The 21,555-nt window shown below is 44.8% G+C and overlaps 1 protein-coding gene across 1 annotated transcript in view; it reads left to right on the forward strand.

Moving 5' to 3' along the window:
* Positions 1–21,080, forward strand: part of LOC307245707 (serine/threonine-protein kinase BRSK1-like) — a gene marked incomplete at both ends in the record, with an annotated part of 25,576 nt that extends 4,496 nt beyond the window's left edge. Inside the window, 16 exons of the mRNA XM_080021355.1 lie at positions 3,087–3,227; positions 3,362–3,478; positions 3,636–3,669; positions 4,165–4,233; positions 4,984–5,130; positions 7,642–7,673; positions 8,182–8,346; positions 9,828–9,925; positions 10,061–10,211; positions 10,746–10,806; positions 11,763–12,303; positions 13,006–13,054; positions 13,137–13,260; positions 17,026–17,251; positions 19,291–19,380; positions 20,896–21,080. Of these exons, the coding sequence (XP_079877481.1) occupies positions 3,087–3,227; positions 3,362–3,478; positions 3,636–3,669; positions 4,165–4,233; positions 4,984–5,130; positions 7,642–7,673; positions 8,182–8,346; positions 9,828–9,925; positions 10,061–10,211; positions 10,746–10,806; positions 11,763–12,303; positions 13,006–13,054; positions 13,137–13,260; positions 17,026–17,251; positions 19,291–19,380; positions 20,896–21,080 (2,230 nt within the window). The remainder of the gene's footprint in view (positions 1–3,086; positions 3,228–3,361; positions 3,479–3,635; positions 3,670–4,164; positions 4,234–4,983; positions 5,131–7,641; positions 7,674–8,181; positions 8,347–9,827; positions 9,926–10,060; positions 10,212–10,745; positions 10,807–11,762; positions 12,304–13,005; positions 13,055–13,136; positions 13,261–17,025; positions 17,252–19,290; positions 19,381–20,895) is intronic.
* Positions 21,081–21,555: the final 475 nt, after the last annotated feature.

Genomic DNA, 21,555 nt, shown 5'->3' on the forward strand with positions numbered 1-21,555 from the left:
CTAAACACTATATTCTTCACCCTATTCACTACACACTACATTCTACACACCACATACTACACACTACACTCTACATACTACACCCTATATACTACACACAACATACTACACACTACACACTACATAATACACCCTATATACTACACACTACACACTACATACTACATACTACACGCCACATACTACACACTGCATATTACACACTATGTACTTCACACTTCAAACTACACACCGCATACTACACACTACACACCACATACTACATACTACACACCACATACTACACACTACACACTCCATACTACACACTTTATACGACACACTACAGACTACACACCACATACTGCATACTAAACACTACATACTACACACTACACACTACATACCACACACTAAACACTACACACTGCATACTACACACTACATACTACACACCACATACTACACACTACACACTGCATACTACACACTACATACTACACACCACATACTACATACTACACACTACATACTACACAACACACACTACATACTACACACCACACACTACATACTACACACGACATACTACACACTACACACCACACACTACACACCACATACTACATACTACACACGACATACTACACACTAAACACTACACACTACACACTACACACTACACACTACATACAACACACTACACACTACACACTATACACTACACGCTGCATACAACACACTACACACTACACGCTGCATACTACACACTACACACTGCATACTACACACTACATACTACACACCACATACTACATACTACACACCACATACTACAGACTACACACCACATACTGCATACTACACACTACATACTACACACTACACACCACGCCCTACATACTACACACTACACACCACATACTACATACTACACACGACATACTACACACTACACACTACATACTACACACTACACACTACACACTACACACTACACGCTGCATACTACACACTACATACTACACACTACACGCTGCATACTACACACTACCCACCACGTACTACATACTACACACCACATACTACACACTACACACTACAGACTACACTCTAGATGCTACACAATACACACTACACACTGAAAACTACACTCTATATACTACACACTACATACTACGTACCACACACTACTAACTATGTACCGCATCACATGTAGTACACATACTACTACACACCACATACTACGTACCACATCACATACTACACACTGCCTACTGCACACTACACACTCCATACAACACACGACACACTACACGCTGCATACTACACACTACCCACCACGTACTACATACTACACACCACATACTACGTACCACATCACATACTACACACTACACACTATATACTACACACTACATACTACGTACCACACGCTACACACTGCATCCTAATAACTACACACTATACACCATATACTACATACTACACACCACATACTATACACTAAACACTACATTCTTCACCCTATTTACTACACACTACACACTACATACACACTACATACTACACACTACACACCACACCCTACATACTACATACTACACACTACACACCACATACTACATACTAAACATGACGTACTACACACTACACACCACATACTACACACTACATACTACACACTACACACTGCATACAACACACTACATACTCGACCTACACACTACACAATACATACTACACACTACGCACTGCATACTACACACTACGTAACGCATACTACACACTACACACTACATAGTACACTCTATATACTACACACTACATACTAGACAGTACACACTGCATACTACACACTATATACTCCATTCTACAGAATACACACCACATACAACAAACTACAGACTACACACCACATACTACATACTACACACCACATACTACACACTACACAATACATACTACACACTACGCACTGCATACTACACACTACGTAACGCATACTACACACTACACACTACATAGTACACTCTATATACTACACACTACATACTAGACAGTACACACTGCATACTACACACTATATACTCCATTCTACAGAATACACACCACATACAACAAACTACAGACTACACACCACATACTACATACTACACACCACATACTACATACTACGCACTGCATACTACACACTACATACCGCATACTACATACTACACACCACATACTACACACTACATACTACACCCTATAGACTACACACCACATACTACATACTACACATCACATACTACACTCTATAGACTACACACCACATACTACATACTACACATCACAAACTACACACTACACACTGCATACTACACACTATATACTACACATTACAGACTACACACCACATACTACACACTACACACTACATACTACACACCAAATACTACATACTACACACCACATCCTACACACAACACTGCATACTACACAGTATATACTACACACTTCATACTAAGTCGTCATATAGTCACTCCACTTCCTTTTAGCACATGGACATGTCAATGCAGCATAAAAACCTTTACTGGCATCTTTCACCGACGATGCATTGTGCAATACGCTCACCATGTAGGGTGCATTGTTTACATCCTACGATATTTCACCAGATGTAGTTTCAGTCATCCTGGTACCACATACTATTCAATGCATAGTACGGTTTTACACTAATTTACACTCATTTGGCATAGTAAGAGCTATACTAGTTGGACATTTCAGTTGCAGGGAACGTGTCTCATTGTCCAGGAATATTATGGGATGTTTTCACTCTGAGTTGACTTTTGGCTGATCTGTACCACAATGTACTTACTGTGAAGCTGTTCAGTAAATACATGTACAGGCAGTAGGTCTCACTGTAGCCTTTTGGTGGCTGGTTGCAGAACTGACACTAAACTGTGTCTTTTCATATCTAAGTCAATGAGTGCATATATTTCATTATATGATTCCATTAACAGATTTTGGTTATTTATTTAAGTGACTCCAATTTTTTAAAATTAGTATATTGTTTTGGTTGTGTGTGCGTGCTTGCGTGTGTGCGTGCATGTGTGTGTGCACAGCTACCTGGTGCTGGAGCACGTGTCGGGCGGGGAGCTGTTCGACTACCTGGTGAAGAAAGGTCGACTCACGCCCAAAGAAGCCCGAAAGTTCTTCAGACAAATTATATCTGCTTTGGACTTCTGCCACAGCCACTCCATCTGGTCAGTGATGTTGTTACACTGTGTGTGTGTGTGTGTGTGTGTGTGTGTGTGTGTGTGTGTGTGTGTGTGTGTGTGTGTGTGTGTCTCACAGTGTGTGTTCCAGTGCGTTACAGTGTAGTGTGTGTGTGTTCCAGTCACAGGGACCTGAAGCCAGAGAACCTCCTTCTGGACGAGAAGAACAACATCCGCATCGCAGACTTTGGGATGGCCTCCCTGCAGGTGGGGGACAGTCTGCTGGAGACCAGCTGCGGGTGAGTCCTAGGGTGTGTGTGTGTGTGTGTGTGTGTGTGTGTGTGTGTGTGTGTGTGTGTGTGTGTGTGTGTGTGTGTGTGTGTGTGTGTGTGTGTGTGTGTGTGTGTGTGTAGTACACTGTACCAGCTCAGTGTCTCCGGTTATGTGTGTTTCCAGGTCTCCACACTACGCCTGTCCAGAGGTCATCAGGGTGAGGAGCATCACATCAAGTTCCTTTCATGTTCTTTCTGTTTCCAAGTGTGGATGATGTGGATGGAAGCCCAAAATATGGACACACTGACAGATTCAAAGCTAGAATGAAATACCATGTACAGCAAAATGTGGTTGTGCTGCAAGAGCAAGGAGAGTTAGATGTCATTTCTTGACAATAATGATAATTTGTCTCGTAAATAGTTCTACTGACCCAAGACCTGGACTGCAGTTTATTAAATCCAGCCAGTCAGGTTTGGAAATGTGCAAAAACTATGTGCAACTTCCACTGAAATGTCTTAAAAATATCAGATTTATTTTGAATGGTTATTGAAATGTTTTGTGGACTTTATAGAATGATATCAAATGAAAAATGAAAACAAATGTCACTTTTAACGCCTTCACCAGATGAGGGCAGCATATCCCCACTTTCTAGTTGTTATAGTTTCATTCCATTCTGTCTGCCTGTCTGTCTGTCTATCTGTCTGTCTCTCAGGGGGAGAAGTACGACGGGAGGAGAGCAGACGTGTGGAGTTGTGGTGTGATCCTCTTTGCTCTGCTTGTGGTAAGACACATTCTGATGCTGTTTTTGAGGAAACGCTGCGTTCCATGGAACCTCGGGAGTCTGTGTTTGCGACTCGCTGGTCTCTAGTTTGATACGTTTGTGAATTGTACAGCATCTGGAGCTAAAACTTCACAGCAGTTTAGATCCAAGTTCTGTGAGTGTTTTCTAATAAAAAAAAACCCCAATGCAAGAATAACAGCAAAGGGAACCAATATTGTAATAATACAATAATAACATTGCAGACATTGTAATTACTTAGTAATAACAAACAGCAACAGTGTACTCATTTATTGTTATCCATGCCTTTTTGCATGTTCTGTAGATTTTAGGATATTTGGCTATTCTTGCTTTATTTTTTCAGATTGTTAAGCTTTGTGCCAATTGTCTGTTCAACAATGCACCGATCGTTACCACAAGAAATTCCTTGTATGTGCAAATTTATCTGGTGAAATAAACAGATTCTAATTCTGATGCTGACTATTTGTTCACCCTGAACAGCTTCCATGTCGCCATGACGTCACGTCTGTTATCTCAGCAAAACAAACTGCTCTGAAATTCCGACTTCAATGGCCGTTCCTTTGCACCTTTTTCCAGTCTGAGGTTGGGTTTTCTGAGTTCCGACTTCCCTGGAACACAGCGTGTATTACAAACGTGGCCACGGCAGTCTTCCGTAGTATATCCACAACATGGAGACTGACACGGTTCATACTACGTCCCCTCTGTCTCTCTCCCTTCCCCTCTCTCGCTTAGGGCGCTCTACCCTTCGACCATGACAACCTGCGTCAGCTGCTGGAGAAGGTGAAGAGCGGTGTCTTCCACATGCCTCACTTCATCCCTCCAGATTGCCAGGCACTGCTCAAGGGCATGATCGAGGTTAACCCAGACAAGAGGTTCACGGTACGGAAACCAGACACCCTACCACCCCTAAACCCTGACATCCTAACACCCAGACAAGAAGCTCACGGTACGGGACGACACAACCTGACACTCCGACACCCGAGACCCTAAAACCTGGATGCCCTAAGACCCTAAAATCCTGAAGCCACAACAAGAGGCTCAAGTTACGGGATGATGAAACACCCTGACACCTCAACATCCTGACACCCTAAACCCCTAAAACGATGACATCCTAAAACCTGGATGCCCTCAGACCCTAAAATCCTGAGATCCCAACAATAGGCTCATGCTATGGGATGACGACACACTATGACACCCAAACACGCCGACAAGAGGCTCACGGTACGGCACGCTGGCTCACCCCAACACCCTGACGACCAACACCCTGACGACCAACACCCAGATGACCAACACCCTGACTACCTGACACCCTGAAGACCTAAGACCCTGATGATCTGACACCCTGACGACCTGACACCCTGACGACCTGATACCCTGACGACCTGACACCCTGACGACCTGACACCCTGACGACCTGAGACCCTGACGACCTGAGACCCTGACGACCAACAGCCTGACGACCAAAACCCTGACGACCTGAGACCCTGACGACCTGACACCCTGAAGACCTGAGACCCTGACGACCTGACACCCTGACGACCTGACACCCTGACGACCTGAGACCCTGACGACCAACACCCTGACGACCAACACCCTGACGACCTGACACCCTGAAGACCTGAGACCCTGACAACCTGACACCCTGACGACCAACACCCTGATGACCAACACCCTGACGACCAACACCCTGACGACCTGACACCCTGAGGACCTGAGACCCTGACGACCTGAGACACTGACGACCTGAGACCCTGACGACCTGACACCCTGACCACCTGACACCCTGACCACCTGAGACCCTGACGACCTGAGACCCTGACGACCAACACCCTGACGACCAACACCCTGACGACCAACACCCTGACGACCTGACACCCTGAACACCTGAGACCCTGACGACCTGACACCCTGAAGACCTGAGACCCTGACGACCTGACACCCTGACGACCTGAGACCCTGACGACCTGAGACCCTGACGACCAACACCCTGCCAACCAACACCCTGACGACCTGACACCCTGAAGACCTGAGACCCTGACGACCTGACATCCTAACGACCTGAGACCCTGACGACCTGAGACCCGGACGACCTGAGACCCTGACGACCAACACCCTAATGACCAACACCCTGACGACCTACACCCTGACGACCTGACACCCTGAAGACCTGAGACCCTGACGACCTGAGACCCTGACGACCTGACACCCTGACGACCTGACACCCGGACGACCTGACACCCTGACGACCAGAGACCCTGACGACCTGAGACCCTGACGACCTGAGACCCTGACGACCTGACACCCTGATGACCAACACCCTGACGACCAACACCCTGACGACCTGACACCCTGACGACCTGACAACCTGACGACCTGAGACCCTGACGACCTGACACCCTGACGACCTGACACCCTGACGACCTGAGAACCTGACGACCTGAGACCCTGACGACCTGACACCCTGACGACCTGACACCCTAAGGACCTGACACCCTGACGACCTGACACCCTGACGACCTGAGACCCTGACGACCTGAGACCCTGACACCCTGACGACCTGAGACCCTGACGACCTGACACCCTGACACCCTGACACCCTGACGACCTGACACCCTGACGACCTGACACCCTGACCACCTGAGACCCTGACGACCTGACACCCTGACGACCTGACACCCTGACGACCTGACACCCGGACGACCTGAGACCCTGACGATCTGACACCCTGACGACCAGAGACCCTGACGACCTGAGACCCTGACGACCTGAGACCCTGACGACCAACACCCTGATGACCAACACCCTGACGACCTGACACCCTGACGACCTGACACCCTGACGACCTGAGACCCTGACACCCTGACGACCTGACACCCTGACGACCTGACACCCTGACGACCAGAGACCCTGACGACCTGAGACCCTGACGACTTGAGACCCTGACGACCAACACCCTGATGACCAACACCCTGACGACCTGACACCCTGACGACCTGACACCCTGACGACCTGAGACCCTGACACCCTGACGACCTGACACCCTGACGACCTGACACCCTGACGACCAGAGACCCTGACGACCTGAGACCCTGACGACCAACACCCTGATGACCAACACCCTGATGACCAACACCCTGACGACCTGACACCCTGAAGACCTGAGGCCCTGACTACCTGAGACCCTGACGACCTGACACCCTGACGACCTGAGACCCTAACATCCAAACACTCGGAAAGCCAGACAGTTTCTTCAAGTCCTTTTTCCTTTATTTTACTTTCTAAATTAATGTTTACCATACAACTGGGGGGGGGGTAGGGTTAGAGTAGTTTTGCATATTAAAACTCTTGTGTAAGTTTATAAATATAACTAACACTGTGCCCCCCCACCAGCTAGAGGCCATCCAGAAGCACGCCTGGTACCTGTAAGTCACACTGTGTGTGTGTGTGTGTGTGTGTGTGTGAGTGTGTGTGTGTGTGTGTGTGTGTGTGTGTGTGTGTGTGTGTGTGTGTGTGTGTGTGTGTGTGTGTGTGTGTGTGTGTGTGTGTGTGTGTGGCATGCTGTTATTTAATCATATTTTCCTGTTAGAAATATGTGTGTTTTACTGTGTGCCTGCATATTATAGTCCAGTTATTATTAACTACTGTTAAATAATTATAATTAAGGATATTATGGTGCTTAGCAGATATTTACTCCATTACTATAAAATACTGTAGGATGTTTTATAGTTACATTATTCATTTTCAGTAAAGTTTGTATCATTAGTAGTATTCACAGTATAATTATTGCAGTATTACAATATCTGCGGAGGATATATTTGCATGTGTTTTCCTTATACTATCAGCTGTTCAAAGAGTTAAGTCTGTGTTTTGGCTTTTTTGAGTTTTAGATGTTAAGTTGAGAGTGTGTGTGTGATGTGTGTGACCCTCCAGCGGGGGCAGCAACGAGCCGTGCCCACAGCAGCCCCCCCCCCGCAGGGTGTGTGTGGGGGGGGTCTTGTCGCTGGCTGACCTGGACCCCGATGTGGTGGATAGCATGCTATCGCTAGGCTGCTTCAGGGACCGCGGAAAGCTGACCCAGGACCTGCGCAGCCAGGAGTAAGTACCCCTGGCACACTAGCACACTAGTTAGTACATAGTGGCATACTACTTAATAAATACTTTGTGGCGGACCAAACCTCTGGGCAGGGAGCTTTCTTCATGTTTGTCTGTCTTGCAGAGGGGATCGGCGCATGGGCTCATCAGCCGACCAGAGACACAACGCCATTCCTCATGCACCCAAAACCCCCACCACCACAATTATTATTATTATTATTATTATTATTATTATTATTATTTTTGTTATCAATACTTCTGGCCAGCGAGCCTTTTGTTCTTAATAAGATATAATGAAAACTCTTGCCATGTTGGCAAACCACGGAAAAAAGGACTCTGTCTCCCTCCTTAAATCCCTCCTTGCGCTCCGCAGCAAGCGGATGAGCCCCTCCTGAGTCCCCTTTCAGGTGCCACTTGTGGGAGTCTCTGCCCACAGGTAGGGGTTTAGGGAGGGAGACAGACATCAGGCTTTGCTGGGCTCGGGCTGTTCGCAGACGATGGTCCAGCGATGCCTGGTTCGACCCAGGGCTTTGGTGGAGGTGTCACAGGTAGGGGTTCAGGGAGGGAGACAGCCCTTTTATCCATGGTTTGCCAACATGGCAAGAGTTTTTATCTTGAACATGAACATCATGAACAAAAGGCTCGATGACCAGAAGGATAACAATGACCAGATAACAATAATAATTATAATCATCATAATAATAATAATAATAATAATAATAACAATAATAATAACAATAATAATATTAATAATAATAATGGTGGTGGTGGTGGAGCTATTGGTTTTGGGCACAGCAGGTATGGCGTTCGGCTCTCTGGCTCCTGGTCGGCTGATGAGCCCATGCGCCGATCCCCTCTACAAACATTGCGAAAGGTCCCTGCCGCGAGTCGGACCAATGAGAGCCACGCTGATTGGTCCAATTCGAGGCAGCTTGGAGGCCACCGGAAAGGGAGCCGCGCCGTCGTCTGCAGCTGGTGCTTGACCATGCCCCTTGATTTGCCACATACTGGCATACTACTTAGTACGGTACATACTGGGATCCTACTAAGTACATACTAGCACACTACTTAGGACATACTATCATACTGCTACAACTCCTTTGTACACCAAAGTAGTGTTTAGTATGTCTGAAACCATGATATGCATCAAATAGTGTGTTAATAGTACCAGGTTGACATACCGCATCTGGTGAAATACCACAGTATGCCAACACCGCACATTTTACTGGAGAGCAAATCCCACAAAGCACTGCGACGTCTAGGCGGCAGTAAAAGTGTCCATGCAGCATCGTCATGACAACGTGCTGAGAGGAAGTTGAGCGGCTGCATGACGATGTAGTATGCGGTATTTAGTACATAGAATAAAGTATGTAGTATGCAGCATATAGTATGTAGTATGTAGTTTCGAGCATATCGTTTGTAATAGTAAGTAGTATACAGCTTGATGGACATGTATTTTCCAACCTTTTCTGTCTCTCTCTCAGGGAGAACCAAGAGAAGATGATCTACTTCCTGTTGTTGGACAGAAAGGAACGTTACCCGAGCTACGAGGACGAGGATCTGCCGCCCCGCAACGACGCAGGTCAGTACAGGAAACAGGAAGTTCAGAGAAAGCCATCTTGGCCCAAATAAGGATCGAAAGATACAGTATTTAATCTTCCTATACACTGTTTTATAAAGATGTAAGCTCAGCTTGACGTGTTGCGCCAACCCCCAGACCCCCCCAGGAAGCGCGTGGACTCCCCCATGTTGACCCGTCATGGCCGCTGTCGCCCAGAGAGGAAGAGCCTGGAGGTCCTGAGTGTCACCGAACAGGGGTCTCCCACCCCACCACGCAGGGGCCTTGACACAACAGCACACAGCCAGAGGTACACACCAACCCCAACCCTTAGACAACTCACCAAGTGTTTGTGGAAGTTTAAAGTCGCGTTTGTCTGACCTGTTTTAACTCGTCTCAAACCGGTCTCAAAGACTAAGGACTTTCACTGTGTCTATTGGTCATTCAAAATCTGAACGTCTCTTGGCATCCAACGAGGTTCCATGCTTGGCTCCATACCGTTTTTTTCTACAGACATTTATTGGTACCATTGTACAGAAATACAAAGTACAGAAATGAAAGTGTCTTAGCGTCCCACAAGGTTCCATTCTTGGCCCCCGACTGTTTCATCCATACACACTGTTGTTTAATACATTTCTGTACAATGGTACCAAACAGTGTGTACAATTGTACGTTGTACTCTCCGTTTACTTTTCGGCATCCTTGACCTTGTGTGAACTCCGGTTTGGAGCAGAACTTTGGATTTTATAGCGACTTCAGCTCTAGCTTCGAGACTGACATTTCACGTGTCATTCCCTGTCTGCTCTGATGAGCTTTGACCTCTGGTGATCTTGTGGCCTTCCAGGTCTCGCTCGGTCAGTGGAGCCTCGACCGGTCTTTCTTCCAGCCCCCTCAGCAGTCCCAGGGTACGGCATCGACTCTAATATCATCGATATAATATTGAACAATATGATGTTTTGATATTTACCTTTTTCTGTTTGACTTCAAACTGACCTTACTATTACATACTTAACAGGTTTTGTTTTTAAGTCGTTTTCTGAAGGTATTTTAATGTGACACACTCCCTGAGCTGTTCCTAACCTCCACATCATCACTCACCTAACCACCATGAGCCACGCCCATCCACCGCCAGCCACACCCACGTAGCCTCAAGCCACGCCCTGTCACAGCTCTCATCCATCTCAAACACTCTTTTCCATATTCTGTCCTTAACTTCACCTCTCTGCAGACAGGATTCAGGTTTCTCTGATTGACGTTAAAGGTCTTTTTATCATCAGAATCGTATTTTGGTGGAAAAACACAAATGTGTTGGATCCAGCTCTACGGAGTCCGTGTCCATCCAGCTGTTTCCTAAAAACCGAAATAGTCATGTACACAATAAACCAGTGACGCTCAGCCTTTTTCATATCAAGAACCCTCAGTTTGATCCCTTTGATCCGATTCAGTCCCTGTTAGCGCTGTGAGCAGCTTTCAATTGATGAGATGTGATGCATGATATGAGCAGTGGAGCTAGGATCCAAGCGCTCGTTGCTGGACGTTCTCTGGCGGTGCTAACGTCTTGGCCATGGAATACCTGTGAAGTTTAATTCGTGATTGTTTTTAGTCCTACCTCTGGAAGGACTCCGTGGAGGTCCCCGGACGCTACGTTGAGAACCTTACTCAAATAGTATTTCAGCTCAATTCAACACTTTCACAACAACTGTTCAGCAGCAAACGTGTATTTTGTTTGTTTTCAGCAGAGCAGAGTAGTTCATCCATCTCTTCATCAGGCACACTTTTCGCTCCGTCATGAACCATGACTCTCATCCCTCCATCCCTCTGTCTCCCCCCTCCACCCCCTCCACCCCCCCTCCACCCTCAGTCCTATCAGAGCCCCGTCTTCACCTTCAGCCAATCAGACGTCACCGCCGCCGCCACCTCCCCCACGCCACCCCGCAGGGCCAGGCCCTTCCACAGCCCCAAGACCCAGACGCTGCCCGGCAAGGGAGCGCGGCCTCACCTGCCGCCCATCAAGTCCCTTCCCCTGCACGCCTCCCCCTCCTCACCCTCGCCCCCGCCCCTCCTCTCACCCCTCCCCCGCTTCTCCCTCTTCCCCTCCTCCTCCTCGGTCCTCCGCTCGGTGACTAAGAGCTTGTACTCCCGCCCTCCCCCCTCCTCTGCGCAGGTCACCCCTCAGGGCTCGCCCCTGCCGACCCCCCTGGGAACTCCCATGCATCACCCCCCGCTTCCCTCCTCCGCCCCGCCCTCCTCCTCCTCCTCCTCCTCCTCCCGGGCCGAAGGCTCTCTCACCCCGCCCTCCAGCCCCGGCGCAGGTGGAGGCTCCGCTCACTGGAGGACCCGGCTCAACTCCTTCAAGAGCAGCTTGCTGGGGTCGCCGCGCTTCCACCGCCGCAAGCTGCAGGGTGAGTGCACATGCACACATGCACGCGCATGTGCATGGAGGTTTCTGGCAATAAGTGGACATTTTAAAAGTCTTAAGATGTGCGTTTTACAAATATTAGGCCTTAAAAGTTTGATTCATTCCGTTATTTCAAAATGCCAAATGCTATCTGACTGATAAGTATCTATCTTAAAGGGGACCTATTATGAAAAACTAATTTTTTCAGTGCTCGTGCACATGTATTTGGCTCTCTGATTGGCCTACTACCACACACACTGGAATAAGACAAGCCAGTCAGTTTGTTGTGAGGTCCCTAATCCAGAAAACATGTGATTCAAATAGTGGGTCAGACTCAGATCCCTCCCTATGTCAAGTGGGGCCTCAGTCCAGTTAGAACTGCCCCCACCAAGAGTAACTCCACCCACGAATGGAGAAATAACACAGGAACTGCTCCGTCGGCTTAAGAAATAGGACTTGATACCGCCTGTCTGTGAAGGAACTACAGATGAGGGAAATGTAAGTATTTCAAATATAATTCTGCTGTGTGTTTGTTTCTAATATTAAAATAAAAAGAATGTCTGGAGGAGGATCGCATGCGGCATCACCGCGAAAAAAATAAAAACATTTTACATTTGCATTTATTCATTTAGCAGAGACTGAGTTGAAACAGAGCTGAACGTCCTGATCTCTGTGTTTGAATCCTCCGTCCGTCTCTCTCCTCCAGTTCCTACCTCAGAAGAAATGACCAGTTTAACGCCGGAGTCCAGCCCTGAGTAAGGCAGTACTCAGACAAACAGTACCGCACACAGTACATGCGTTGGAGTGTTTTCTCTCATATTGATGTCTATGTTCCAGGCTGGCTAAGAAGTCGTGGTTCGGGAACTTCATCAGCCTGGAGAAGGAGGAGCAGATCTTCGTGGTGATCCGAGACAAACCGCTGAGTTCAGTCAAAGCCGACATCGTCCACGCCTTCCTGTCTGTGAGTATCTGACGTGCTCACACCGGGCCGCTGACAGATATATTTGAAGAATAATGAATACATCCAAAAATGTGATCAGTATTAGTCCTGTGTACTGTGTACTATTTACTTAACGATGATTAGGAAAGGCAGGTATGTAAAGCAACACAAGAGCCATTCAAAGAGCTTCACGTGAGACTATAAATACAAATACTCATTACAAACACTACAAACACTACTGGGAGAAGAGAGGGAAGAAAGACATCCCATTCACCAGGAATGTAAATGTTTTTCAACTAGTCATACTAGTTATAAGAGTAGACATACTAGTTATAAAACTAGATATACTACTTATAAAACCAAACATGCTTATTATAAAACTAGACATAGTAGTTATAAAACTAGAAATGCTTGTTATAAAACTAGACATGCTTGTTATAAATCTACACACAGTAGTTATAAAACTAGACATGCTTGTTATAAAACTAGACATAGTAGTTATAAAACTAGACATACTAGTTATAAAACTAGACATGCTTGTTATAAATCTAGACATAGTAGTTATAAAACTAGACATACCAGTTATAAAACTAGACATGCTTGTTATAAAACTAGACATACTAGTTATAAAACAAGACATGCTTGTTATAAAACTAGACATACTAGTTATAAAACTTGACATACCAGTTATAAAACTAGACATGCTTGTTATAAAACTAGACATACTAGTTATAAAACTAGACATACTAGTTATAAAACTTGACATACCAGTTATAAAACTAGACATGCTTGTTATAAAACTAGACATACTAGTTATAAAACTTGACATACCAGTTATAAAACTAGACATGCTTGTTATAAAACTAGACATACTAGTTATAAAACTTGACATACCAGTTATAAAACTAGACATGCTTGTTATAAAACTAGACATAGTAGTTATAAAACTAGACATACCAGTTATAAAACTAGACATGCTTGTTATAAAACTAGACATACTAGTTATAAAACAAGACATGCTTGTTATAAAACTAGACATACTAGTTATAAAACTTGACATACCAGTTATAAAACTAGACATGCTTGTTATAAAACTAGACATACTAGTTATAAAACAAGACATGCTTGTTATAAAACTAGACATACTAGTTATAAAACTTGACATACCAGTTATAAAACTAGACATGCTTGTTATAAAACTAGACATAGTAGTTATAAAACTAGACATACCAGTTATAAAGCTAGACATACTAGTTATAAAACTAGACATGCTTGTTATAAAACTAGACATAGTAGTTATAAAACTTGACATACCAGTTATAAAACTAGACATACTAGTTATAAAACAAGACATGCTTGTTATAAAACGAGACATAGTAGTTATAAAACTTGACATACTAGTTATAAAACTAGACATAGTAGTTATAAAACTAGACATACTAGTTATGAAGGTAGACATACTAGTTATAAAACTAGACATGCTTGCTATAAAACTAGACAAAGTTATAAAGCTAGACATAGTGGTTATAAAACTAGACAGTTATAAAACTAGACATACTAGTTATAAAACTTGACATACTAGTTATAAAACTAGACATGCTTGTTATAAAACTAGACATGCTTGTTATAAAACTAGACATGGTAGTTGTAAACCTAGAAAAACGACTTTTAAAACTAGACATGCTTGTTATAAAACTAGATATAGTAGTATTAAAACTAAACAGGCTTGTTATAAAACTAGACATACTAGTTATAAAACTAGACATAGTAGTTGTAAAACTTGACATACCAGTTATAAAACTAGACATGCTTGTTATAAAACTAGACATACTAGTTATAAAACTAGACATAGTAGTTGTAAAACAAGACATGCTTGTTATAAATCTAGACATAGTAGTTATAAAACTAGACATACCAGTTATAAAACAAGACATGCTTGTTATAAATCTAGACATAGTAGTTATAAAACAAGACATGCTTGTTATAAATCTAGACATAGTAGTTATAAAACTAGACATACCAATTATAAAACTAGACATGCTTGTTATAAAACTAGACATACTAGTTATAAAACTAGACATGCTTGTTGTAAAACTAGACATAGTAGTTATAAACCTAGACATACTAGTTATAAAACTAGACATACTAGTTATAAAACTAGACATGCTTGTTATTAAACTAGACATGCTTGTTATAAAACTAGACATACTACTGATAAAACTAGACATACTAGTTATAAAACTAGACATACTAGTGATAAAACTAGGCGTGCTTGTTATAGATTTAGACATAGTAGTTATAAAACTAGACATGCTTGTTATAAAACTAGACATGCTTGTTATTAAACTAGACATGCTTGTTATAAAACTAGACATACTACTGATAAAACTAGACATACTAGTTATAAAACTAGACATACTACTGATAAAACTAGACATACTAGTTATAAAACTAGACATACTAGTGATAAAACTAGGCGTGCTTGTTATAGATTTAGACATAGTAGTTATAAAACTAGACATGCTTGTTATAAAACTAGACATACCAGTTATAAAACAAGACATGCTTGTTATAAATCTAGACATAGTAGTTATAAAACAAGACATGCTTGTTATAAATCTAGACATAGTAGTTATAAAACTAGACATACCAATTATAAAACTAGACATGCTTGTTATAAAACTAGACATACTAGTTATAAAACTAGACATGCTTGTTGTAAAACTAGACATAGTAGTTATAAACCTAGACATACTAGTTATAAAACTAGACATACTAGTTATAAAACTAGACATGCTTGTTATTAAACTAGACATGCTTGTTATAAAACTAGACATACTACTGATAAAACTAGACATACTAGTTATAAAACTAGACATACTACTGATAAAACTAGACATACTAGTGATAAAACTAGGCGTGCTTGTTATAGATTTAGACATAGTAGTTATAAAACTAGACATGCTTGTTATAAAACTAGACATACCAGTTATAAAACAAGACATGCTTGTTATAAATCTAGACATAGTAGTTATAAAACTAGACATACCAATTGTAAAACTAGACATGCTTGGTATAAAACTAGACATACTAGTTATAAAACTAGACATGCTTGTTATAAAACTAGACATACTACTTATAAAACTAGGCATACTAGTTATAAAACTAGACATACTGGTTATAAAACCAGATGTACTAGCTATAAAATGAGTCATACTAGTTGTAAAACGAGACATACGTAAAATAATTGTAAATCAATATTCCGTCTTCAGTATGCGGTGTGTAAGCAGGATAATGTGCAGCCCACGGTTGTTATTTTCTAAATAACCTCCTTCATCGACACTCTGAGGTCACCTTCTACTCTGAGGTCACCTACTTATTTATTTACATTCTGCACGGGCCGTTTCCTTTGTTGGTGGCGGGATCCGCCTCCATCGGCAACAACGCCAAGGCCGGGCGCGCGCAGCAGTGCAAGGCAGCTGCAGCCAGTTTCTGCTGCATTGTGGGACTTCATGAAACACAGACCATGTAATGCAGTTGAATGTTGAAGCAGAAAGTGTGACATCAACACCTTCCATCTCATCACACACAGCACAGGCTTCCTGAGTGTCCGCCCGCATGCGCTCTGCTTTCTGTTGTGCTTTCACCAACGGCTCACTCTCTCTCCCCTGCCTCCCGCCCCCACCGTGCTCACCTCACCCCCTCCCCCTCCCCCCCCCCCCCCCCCCCACACCTCTCCTAAGTCTGTTGGTCTCTCTGCCTCCCCTGCCCCGCCCCCCGCTGCAGATCCCAGCTCTCAGCCACAGCGTCTTGTCTCAGACCTGCTTCCGGGCCGAGCACCGCTCCTCCGCCGGCCCCTCGGTCTTCCAAAAGCCCGTCAAGTTCCAGGTGGACATCTCCTTCTCCGAGGGAGAGAGGGAGAGGGACAGAGAGAGGGAGAGGGAGAGGGAGAGGGAGAGGGACGGCCGAAGGCAGACGGGCATCCACAGCGTGACCTTCACCCTGATTTCAGGCAAGTGTCCAATGTTTGACGCGGAACTTACCCTGATGATTTCTGCTGCCGCCTTCCGGGGAAGTCGGAAGTCGGACAAATCCGAGCTCCCACTGGGAGAAGGGTGAAGGAACCACCATCTTTTAGGTTCCAGATTACTTGGGTCTGAGATGTACCGAGATAACAGAGCTGAAGTCACAATCGGATAGAAGAGTGGAGCCCAAAAGGTAGATGCAGGGGAGGTGGGTGGAGTGCAAAACCGCAGCAAAGCAGGCAGCAAGGCAGGCAGCAAAGGCAGGCAGCAAAGCAGGCAGCAAAACAGGAAGCAAAGCAGGCAGCACAGCAGGAAGCAAAGCAGGAAGCAAAACAGCAAATCAGGAAACAAAGCAGGAAGTAAAACAGGCAACAAAGCAGGAAGAAAAGCAGGCAACAAACCAGAGAGCAAAGCAGGCAGCAAAGCAGGAGGCAAAACAGGGAACAAAGCCGGAAGCAAAGCAGGATGCAAACAGCAGCAAAGCAGCTAGCAAAGCAGGATGCAAAATGGGTAACCAAGCAGGAAGCAAAACAGGCAGCAAAGCAGGCAGCAAAGCAGGCAGCAAAGCCGGTAGGCCAGCAGGGATTGGCCGCTTCAATAGGCCCATATAAGGGCGTGGAAGCATGTGGCTCCGTCGAGTTGTCAGACAGAACGAGCTCAGCATCATTTTAGCTCCTGTACAGATGGAACAGGCAGAGCAGAGCATCTGGAACACATTGAGCCCGTACTCTCCCACTTTGACTCCCAAAGAAACGCAGCAAAATGCCCTAAATATCTGTTCACTTCTACATTTTTACTTCTCAAGTTTAAGTTGCATTGTTAACAAGTTGCAGGAGGTAATTTTTGACAAGCAATTTTCCATTTCATCAAACTAAAAGAACACTTTTGAGAGATGTCCCTAAGGAACGATGGATGAGGTGAAATATCAATATGAAACATTTGATGACATATTTCACAAAAACATTACCTGGATAGGTCAGATGAGGTCACTAAGGTTAATTGCTAAAAAGTTTTTTTTACTTTTTTTTGTTTGATTATTCTTAAACTTAAAATTGTGATGTTGACTTTCGAATAAGGACTCGGAGTTCAGACGATTCATCTTTCTTTGCCGTATTGATCTTTTTCAATAATAGCTTTTCTCTGCTGGTTTTGTCTGTTTTGGTTTTTCAGACCAATTTAATTATTATTATAATTTTTGGGGGACGCATCAGGGGACCAAAATGTTTGTGAAAACAGATCAAATCAGTTCAGCAATGTGTTTTCTGTCAAACCTTACATTTCAACAAGGTTTTATACAAAATACAAACTCAAAGACCATTTGTTCAATTGTCACTAACCCTGGTAAAAGTGATATCGTGACAGAAGATGTTGATGTATTGGCTCCAAAATGCATAGAATATGTGTTTGAATGCATCTTTCCATAGAGGTGTTGTAACAGTGTAATAACGCAGGTAGCTTGTCACATTAATCATGGTTCAGTTTGGAATAAGTACATAATGTCTGCACTGCAGCTCTATGGACGGACATGGAGCACAACTGTAATTACATGAGCTCCACCCGTCATTAAACACATGCATGTCAGGGGTTAATGCTCCCATCGGTGCCCTTGAGCAAAGCACTGGCAAAAGAGCTGGAGTTGGTCCCTGGGCACTGCACTGGGGCTGCCCACTGCTCCTAGGTAGAGGATTGGTCAAATGCAGAGAACACTTTTGGCTGTAGCCCTCTTGTACAATGACAATAAAGACATATTCTATTGTGTTACCTGCTACGTCAGCAGTTCAAAGGGCTCATTCACATTGCACGTGTTTGGCGCCCACTGCAGGCCACATGTTGTGTTGAACTCAACCAAATCAATGGAGATGATGGGTTTTTATTTTCTGGAAATGCCTTTTCTAGTTTACAACTGTGAGTTTATTAGTGTGTGTGTGTGTGTGTGTGTGTGTGTGTGTGTGTGTGTATGTGTGTGTGTGCGTGCGTGCGTCCGTGCGTGCGTGCGTGCATCTGTGCTTGCGTGCATGTGTTCCAGGTCCGAGTCGCAGGTTCAAGCGCATCGTGGAGACGATTCAGGCTCATCTCCTCAGCTACCATGACCCCGCCCTCACACACACTCTGTCTGGTGAGACGGACACACATGCACCCAAACACACACACACACATGCACACAAACACACACACACACATGCACACAAACACACACACACACACATGCACACAAACACACACACACACACACATGCACCCAAACACACACACACACACATGCACACAAACACACACACACACATGCACAAAAACACACACACACACACATGCACCCAAACACACACATGCACACAAACACACACGCACACATGCACACAAACACACACACACACATGCACACAAACACACACACACACACACATGCACCCAAACACACACACACACACACATGCACACAAACACACACACACACATGCACACAAACACACACACACACATGCACACAAACACACACACACACATGCACCCAAACACACACACACACACATGCACACAAACACACACACACACATGCACCCAAACACACACACATGCACACAAACACACACACACACATGCACACAAACACACACACACACACATGCACACAAACACACACACACACATGCACCCAAACACACACACACACACATGCACACAAACACACACACACACACACACACACACATGCACACAAACACACACACACACACACATGCACCCAAACACACACACACACACATGCACACACACACACACATGCACAAAAACACACAAACACACACATGCACCCAAACACACACACACACATGCACACAAACACACACACACACATGCACACAAACACACACACACACACATGCACACAAACACACACGCACACATGCACACAAACACACACACACACATGCACCCAAACACACACACACACACACACACAGACACACGTGCACTGGCTGAGTTGTGTTTGTGCTCCAGGTCCAGGTGTAAATTATGAATTATTTGCAGGGTTAGAAATGTTGTGAAGCACTGGTACAACTCTGATCATGAGGAACATACTGTGTATTGGATGTAATCCTATATTTGTATTTGTTTACAGTATGTATTATGTACAGTATGTCTTGGATGTATTTCTATATTTGTATTTGTTTACAGTATGTATTATGTACAGTATGTCTTGGATGTATTTCTATATTTGTATTTGTTTACAGTATGTTTATGGTTAGCCTCAACGCTCCATAGACCTGGGTTCAAATCCACTCTCAGGTTGAATGGATTGATTGATGGGTGGAGGAGGGGTACATCGATGGAGGGATGAATGGAGGGATGATGGATGATGGAGGGATGATGGTGGATGGATGATGATGGAGGAGGAATGAACGAGGGATGATGGATGGATGATGATGGAGGGATGATGGATGGATGATGATGGAGGGATGATGATGGAGGGATGATGGATGGATGGATGATGATGGAGGGATGATGGATGGATGGATGATGATGGAGGGATGATGGATAAATGTGAGGCTCCTGGAGGTGGAGGAGGTTGATGGTCTTTGTTCTAGACGCTTCCAGATCGTTCCAAATAACCTGAATCATTACGTTCCAGATGAGAACGGGCGGCCCCACGGGACCCCCACCCGACAGAACTCGCGGCGCTCGGAGGGTGGAGGCGACCGCTGCGACTGGGGGGATGCCCCTGTCGCCATTGGCGGAAGCGGGGGCGCGCTGCAGCGCCGCGGCTCCGCCAAGGAGAGAACCAGGCTGCTGTCCTCCCACGGCAGCCAGCCCTGAGACCCCCCATTGCCGCCCGGACCCCTCCCCAGGAACCTTAACGCCCCACCACCACCACCTCCACCACCCACCTCCACCCGTTCACCTCCCCCCATCACCGGTTCCTCCCACCGGATCGGGATCCGTCTCAGCTCCGCTTGCATGCCGGGAGACAGCGATCGGCCAATCAGACGACAGGACTGCAGAAAGGCCCTTTTCTCCCCTTTTCATCGCAATATGGATTTACAAAGTTAAAAACCAAATGTTGTGATGGTTCTTCAAAATAACCCGCTCGCTGCTTTCAATTATTATTTATTCTTCATTTATGAATAATATCCGACTTTTCGGACCCTAACCTACACTGACATCCAGACGGATCCAGCTTTGTTTGTTTGTTTGTTTGTTTGTTTGTTTGGGAGGAACTTGTTTCGGTTTATCTCCGTGAATGTGCAAAGAGTATTTTTTTATTTAGTTTTAGGTTCAGATTCTATATCCG

The sequence above is a fragment of the Zeus faber genome (assembly GCF_960531495.2).
Source record: "Zeus faber genome assembly, chromosome: 20".
Classification (NCBI taxonomy): Eukaryota; Metazoa; Chordata; class Actinopteri; order Zeiformes; family Zeidae; genus Zeus; species Zeus faber.